The 6,881-nt window shown below is 39.0% G+C and overlaps 1 protein-coding gene across 7 annotated transcripts in view; it reads right to left on the bottom strand.

Moving 5' to 3' along the window:
* Nucleotides 1-6,881, bottom strand: part of PPP1R9A (protein phosphatase 1 regulatory subunit 9A) — a 131,155-nt gene that overhangs the window by 6,520 nt on the left and 117,754 nt on the right. For 3 of the 7 annotated variants that reach the window (XM_064410536.1, XM_064410526.1, XM_064410552.1), the window contains 4 exons: nt 5,955-6,153; nt 3,238-3,357; nt 1,364-1,387; nt 11-193 (listed from right to left, as the gene is read on the bottom strand). In XM_064410536.1, coding sequence (XP_064266606.1) covers nt 11-193; nt 1,364-1,387; nt 3,238-3,357; nt 5,955-6,153 — 526 coding nt within the window. Of the gene's footprint in view, nt 1-10; nt 194-1,363; nt 1,388-3,237; nt 3,358-4,044; nt 4,640-5,954; nt 6,154-6,881 lie in introns of those variants that run through there. The other 4 variants (XM_064410543.1, XM_064410566.1, XM_064410569.1 and 1 more) reach the window with 4 other exon arrangements.

Here is a 6,881-nt window from a genome sequence, read left to right as displayed (position 1 = left end):
ATTTAATTACCTTGAGCTTACTGCCATCCAGCTGAAGGAGATGCTCCCCATTAATGTTCTGGGCACTGAATTCAGAAACATACTGTTCAAGGTTCAGGCTCATCAACCAGTGGGAAACCTGCTGCACACTCCACTCGTGAACAGCACGACTCTGACACTGGCTGTGCTTCGGAGACTGTCCGTCGTCAAGGATCTGCCACAAAAATGTTCCACATTATTATTAAAGGGTAACACAGGCCAGTAACAACGTTTTTCTGCACAAACTGTCAGCATCAGAGCACAGGTATCTGGACTATCTTTGCACTACAATAATAATGATTTCATACTGCTGTATTACATCTCTATCTATCCAGACACCTAAGAATGAATCATAGAATCAAAATAACCTACAGATTCATAGAAGAAAAAGGAACTGGCATTCGTTTAAACCCAAGCAAGGACTGAAATGGCCACGTGGCACAATTCAAACCATGTATGCGCCCATTCCCTCACAAGATTTTTTCCTTCAAATTATCAGATTTCTAAAGGATGCAATGAATTGTGCATTCCACTTCCTGGGCTCATTCACAGACCTTTATTATTTGGTTAAGCTTCTAAAAAAGTATCAGGTGAAAATTAAACCCTCAGAAAACCACTCTAGAGTTCAAAGTGATGGAATCAAACAGCTAGTGAGCCTGATACTGTCTATGGAAGAAGACTTAGAGATGACACAGAGGAGTGGTACAGAACACACAGGGATCCCCCAGCCCTGGCCCTGCTCTCACCACCTTGTGCTGCTGTGGGTGAGAGCACAAACCCCACCAAAAAGGGCAGACGTGGTGTCAACTGCTGGAGCAGACCCATGTCCCTGCTCTGCCACTTTATTCCACCCATGGGTATGCCAGTGGGGCCTGAAACAAAAGCTATTCTGTCCTGGCTGTAGTCAGCAAAGCAGCTGCTACAAGCTGCAGCAGCTGTCTGCTGTTAGAGCAGCTCTTACATTAGGTTAGAAGATGCTGGGAGCTCTCTCTGCTTCTGGCTGTCCAGTTGTCAGGGCTGGACACTGTAATTTTCTCCTGCTATTGCCATCATGAGCTCAGCACGGCTGATGCCTGGTTTGGTAGATTTGCTTTGACACTGACCCGCCTCCTGCTTCCAGCATACCACAAAAACTGCAGTTTGCTGTGGCCTTGAAAACTCTCAGCAACAACGAGAGGGCAACTCAAGACAAGGAAAGAGGAGCCAGTGACATCTGTGTGCTCTGTGCCAACAAGGGTGTTTGGCACACAACACCACAAGACAAGAAATGTGACTCTGCAAAAGAGACAGTAGGTTGCCACACGACGGTCACACGATTCACCACAACAGCACGCTAGTATCTCACCTCATCATCAATCATATCCAGGCTCTGAGTGAGGGAGCAACAAAGAAACAGGAAAGAAAAGCATTATAGAAACAAAATACCAAACACGTAACAGCATGTAAAAGTTCAGGCAACAGCAGCACCAAGGTCTGCAAACAGATATGGCTACTTAAAACCAACAAGATTTCTTTAAAAATAATTATTTCCAGAAGCAAAGAGGTTATGTTGAAAGCTCACCACACACATGATTTGGCAGCTAAATCTGACACTTCATCAATGAAACCCTCCTGGAGTTCCTGATCTTGACATGCTAGAACTGGTGGGAACTTCTATGATTGCTCCAATTTCCAAGAGCAAAAGCTCCATAATTAGAGGAGAACTGACTGCAAGAACAGGATTCCCTCCCCATCCTTTAATTTTTTTCTTTTTCTTTAAATGCTGATGGGGCTGCCCAGGAAGCCAGAGCAGAGGGGTGCTCACAGCAATGGGCTGTGGAGGGCTGAGGAGCAGCACCAGCCTCCCCCCTGCCCAGGACAGGTTTCCAGGGCAGCTCTTGCTGAACTTGCTGCCTCATCTGGAAGCAGCAATTTGGCACACAGCAGAGGATGGAGAAAACACATTTATTTTTATGGACCTGCTCAGGCTTGGTGTTTTAGAAGTAATAAAGTAGAGAGCTGAACATGCAAAATGAAAGGATTTTCAAGCATTTAATTCAATACCACTCAGAACAGGACATTGCCACAATCAAATACATAAGGGGAGTTAAACATAGTAAGATAATGAAACACATTATCAAGATAGTACTAACACCAAATAAAGTGCAAGTGATGACTTTGCTGTTTTCAGTAATTTACAGCATATGCAGACCTCTGTGCTATCTCCTTCTGTTATAAATTTTTGCCCTTAATTACTTGCAGTGAAAGCAACCTCAAAAGAATGGCTGGGTTTGTAGATTTGCAGTTTGGAAAATACTTGCACAGAACAGCTCTCATTCTTTAAATCCAAGTAATCCATGCAGGCAGTAATAAAAACCCATCTATAATTAACAAAAAATGGTATAGAAGGTATAGATACTTCAAGCTCTCCCTCTCTAGTAAAACCAATTTGGCTCACATCTCACATGAAAAATGTGCTTCTGGAGTGTTTGTAAAAGAACAAATGAACAAGTTTCCTGACTCCACAGGATGTGCTGTCAGCCACTGTGAAATCATACAATTTTACCCACTAATGAGTTACAAAACTAGTATCTTAAGAAGAGTATTTTCAATATATTATGTTCAGCTCAAATACGTCACCAATTTACAGGGTTAGCAATGCCTTTTGACTTTATCATTGTATGAAAAAACTCTGGTTTGGAGTAATTGATTTCAAATCCACTGTGCAAAGCAAGCACAAAAAATGCAAAGTGGATCAAGACATACACGTTATAATCAATACACACACATTCAGGTACAGTAACACACAATTACTGCATGTACAGGTCATTCTAACAGGGTAAAAACTGAGGTGGTGAAGGTGCCTTACATCTCAACTACACTTACCAAACTGTACTGTATGTTTGGTATATCAAAACTGTCCCAGACCTAGTTTAGTGTATTTATATGTATATCTCTATCTATGTCCATATGTACATAGAAAAAATGTATTGGCAGCTGTGAGGATATAGCATCTCTTAGGAGACCAACTGCATTCCACTTCCCCACAATAGAACCACAGGGCATTATTTTAAATTTTTATTATATCAACAAGAAAAGTCTTAATTTAGAAACCAAGATTAATTTCTGTCTCCAATCCTAAAGCATAAAACCATTCCTTTACTATTTGAGTAATCAAGCAAGATTCCATAGGAAAAAGAAAACAACTTTTTCCCAAATTAAACAATTTCATCTGCATACCTCATCTGATGACAGTGCTAAGGAGTGCGAGAAGCCTGGTGTTTTAGGTTCTGCTCCTAAACCACTCAAATCAGCTGAACTTGTGCTGCTGGGACTGAAATCATCATTGAATGTGAAATTCTGTGGAGAAAAAGAGGAGTAAGAATGAACAAATTATTATTTAGATGCATCTAAAAGGGAAATTTTCTTTCTGTCTTCCATGTTGGCATAGGTCAGGAGTGATTTCAATCGTTTCCCAAACCAATCACAATATACATGAGGAAACCTAATGTTTTATAGTCTTACTATTTACAGGATGCACAGTATTTTTACCACTCTCTACTTCATGAGACATCTTTGCCAGCTTAATGTCTCAATGAATAACAAAGGTGTCTAAAAGCAATTTCCAGACTCTTAAGATGCTGGCTCTCATCCTAGAGCTAAATTACTGCTTCTGCAGGTTAATCACTAGCATTTGCTGTCCTACAAATACTTAGGAGAAGCGTAGCACAGGCAGTAGCACAAAGAATAGAACAGAGAATTAATGAACAGAGAAAAGTGAAAACTCCTATTGAAAGAGCAAGGAGAATATGATGTGAATCCACTTCTGAGTTCCAAATAATCTCCTTGAAAAGTGAAAGGATCCTCCCTCTTTGCCTATGTCTTTAGAAAAAAACTGAAACTGAAAATAAAAATTATCTTTAGATAGTGAGTATTATATACTCATATAAACTAATCGTCATAAAACAAACTGTTTTTTTAACAATGCAATGAGACACATCACATCTTACAGCAAATAATAGCAAAAGCAGGCACATATTTTTCAGGAGTACAACAAAATTACCATTAGAATAAGACAAAAATTAACAAGTATTTCACACTAGAGAGAGAACAATGAGAAAAACAAAATATATAAAAGATTAAGGACACCATGATATTCCATTTAACTTGAAAACACACTTGACAATACAGAGACCTCTATTCTCTACTCTAACATCTAAACGATATTAAATCAAATTTATCTTTGACCTTCACTTTAGAAACTGAAACAAGAGAAACAACACAAAAAAAGTTATGCTTCTGTGTGCTCCCCTTAAATACTTGACCTGTCTTTCATGAAAACAGGAAGACTTCCAAAAATATCAAGTGTTGGTCCTCTCAGTTTTGCTGGAAATCCAACTAAATATTGGTGTCATGCTATGCTTTGAAAGCCTCAATAGCAGTACAGAAACTCTTAAGAGCCTGTGAACTTCACAGAGAACATAAGAATATTTTTGTGATAATTTTTCTCTCACCTACATTTAGAATTCCTGTTCTGTTTTTCCCAGCTCTTTATAGAGGAGAAGAAAATCTGAGCACCTTCCTTAGCTGATTCCTTAGCCCACACAGCATTCTTAGGCCAGGAGTTCAACAGCTCTACCTCCTGTTGTGTGAAAAACATATCTTTCTAAGTACTCTGATTTTTCTTTCACCTCTATTTTCTGCAAGCTTTAGCTTTACAATGATTCTAAGCTTTTCAAATTTAATTTTCTACAGCAAAACCACAACATAGGCAAGGCCTGGTAATAATCAGGATAGCCCCCACAACCTCAACCTAATACTATCTAAAAGTATAAGCACTAAAAGCACTAAAAAGTATAAAAGCACTAGAAGTGCTTTTTCCCCCATTTGAAAACTATTTTTAAACAATGTTTGCTTAAATACATAAATAGGATTCATGGGTCTGAATTTCTTTTCCCTAAAGGAGAAGAGGTAAGCAAATAATTTCTGTTCAGAGATTTCCCTGGTGGTCTTTTTTATCAATCTGATTTGGACTACTGTAAGCCTTGTGTTGCCCTCCCTGCCAGGTAATGTAAGTACAGATATGACCTTGCATAGCCAAGAGCACAGGAAAGTAATGCATCAACAGTTTTTGGCATCAAACAAGTATGAAATGCCTGTGGAAACTGCTATTATGAACATGCACTTGGTGGTAGAAGACAGAGAAATGAGATTTCTGATTCATATTCTTATACAAAGTTGAGAACCATATCTGCTTCTTTTTACCAGAAAAATATAAAAAAATGAACTGCTGTAAGTCATAAGAAGTTACAGGCAAAGAAATATTTTCCAGAAGTGAAAACAAACATAAGAAAGCTAAGTATAATACTATAAATAAGGGTTATTTAAGGAATTGTCATGCTGAAACATTCATGCACATAGAAAGGAATCACACAGATGTATTAAATTGCAATATTTCATATTTATAGTTCAAGCATCTTCATACAGAGAATTAAATCCAACATCCAGCATGCATGACAAACAGATTTCATTACTGGGGGAAAAAAAGGCAGATGACAGCATACAGCATTTCTTCGCTTGCAAACACCTCATTTGAACATGGGTATTCCCACTGCCAGTCCTGAAGAATGAAGAAAATTTCTATAATTGAATACACATGTCTAGCATTTGTTCAGTGGATCCAAATGCTAATTTCCACTGGCACCACTTGCTTTTGTTACGGTACAGCACACCACAGTTAGTTTACTGGAGTAATGTACATTAAGACAGAGTAAAAAAGGTAGACCAGGGAATGGTACAATGACAGAGATGTTCTGTTTGGATGGGCTGTTACCGTACAATGAACACCATGCACTGTTTATTGTAGTAGTCACATATTGGCCTGTTCTTTTTTCCAGAATCACAAAGCCAATTATGCTACTCAACACAGTGGGAATAAGGTAGTTTTTATTTTCTACCTTCGACCCTTTTTTAGCTGGGCTTAAATTTTCAGAGGAAGGTTCGGTTGAGCTGGCAGGCGACGGCAGGTTGCTGGAAGAGTTGGATCCCTTGCCGCTCTCTCCGTACCATGTGAATGGTACACAGTGTGGGAGAGAGGAGGATCGCTCTGCTAAAGATTTACTGTTTGCTGGTTTCTGCAGCATCTCTCTGACAGTCCTGTTTGAGAGAAAGGAGCAGGAATATGCATTAGATTGTAAAAGAAGGGGAAACAAAACGCCACAGAGGCAGTTAATTGTAAAGAGTGACATTCCCTGTAGCTGTGACTAAAGAACTGAGTGGCATGCAGCTGGTAGGGGCAGGCCTGAAATATCTCTTCCAGCAAAAGAAAAAAAGCGTGTTCTTTTGATTCTTTTTCTAACTCAAGCTTTCTTAAGGCAACATACACCCAGCAAATGGATAGAGATGCCAGCTGAAAATGCTTATACTCCCACTGTTCGGATGAGAACCAGCTCCTGTCAAGAAGCCACACGTTGTGTTTGTGCATTTCTGAGACCCAGTGGCATCTCAGCATGATTAAATCATTAGACTCAGCACTGACCCAAGCGGGCCCTGGTTCCCAGAGAAGATCTGGGACTTGGATTTTGAGCACAGGCAGGATGAGTCAGATGCACCTGTATCCATCTATGAAGATGCTCCTTTGTTATAACAGCTGAAGTTGTAACATATGAAGTACTATTATCTTGCTTTTAAATTAATTAAATATTAAGAATATTGATGGAGAAAAATTAAAGAAACACCTATGGGTCTTCATCAGATTCTCTTTTTGTAATAACAAAGATTGCAGTAATCAAGCCAAGGGTAATGTCAAAATTATGCCTATAATGTTATGCCTAAATTTTATTTCCTTATATATACGGAATATATATATATATATATGTGTGTGT

The sequence above is a fragment of the Passer domesticus genome, chromosome 1, assembly GCF_036417665.1.
Source record: "Passer domesticus isolate bPasDom1 chromosome 1, bPasDom1.hap1, whole genome shotgun sequence".
NCBI classification, from domain to species: Eukaryota; Metazoa; Chordata; class Aves; order Passeriformes; family Passeridae; genus Passer; species Passer domesticus.
Note: the sequence above shows the minus strand (reverse complement) of the source record. Positions and strands in the feature narration are given on the sequence as shown.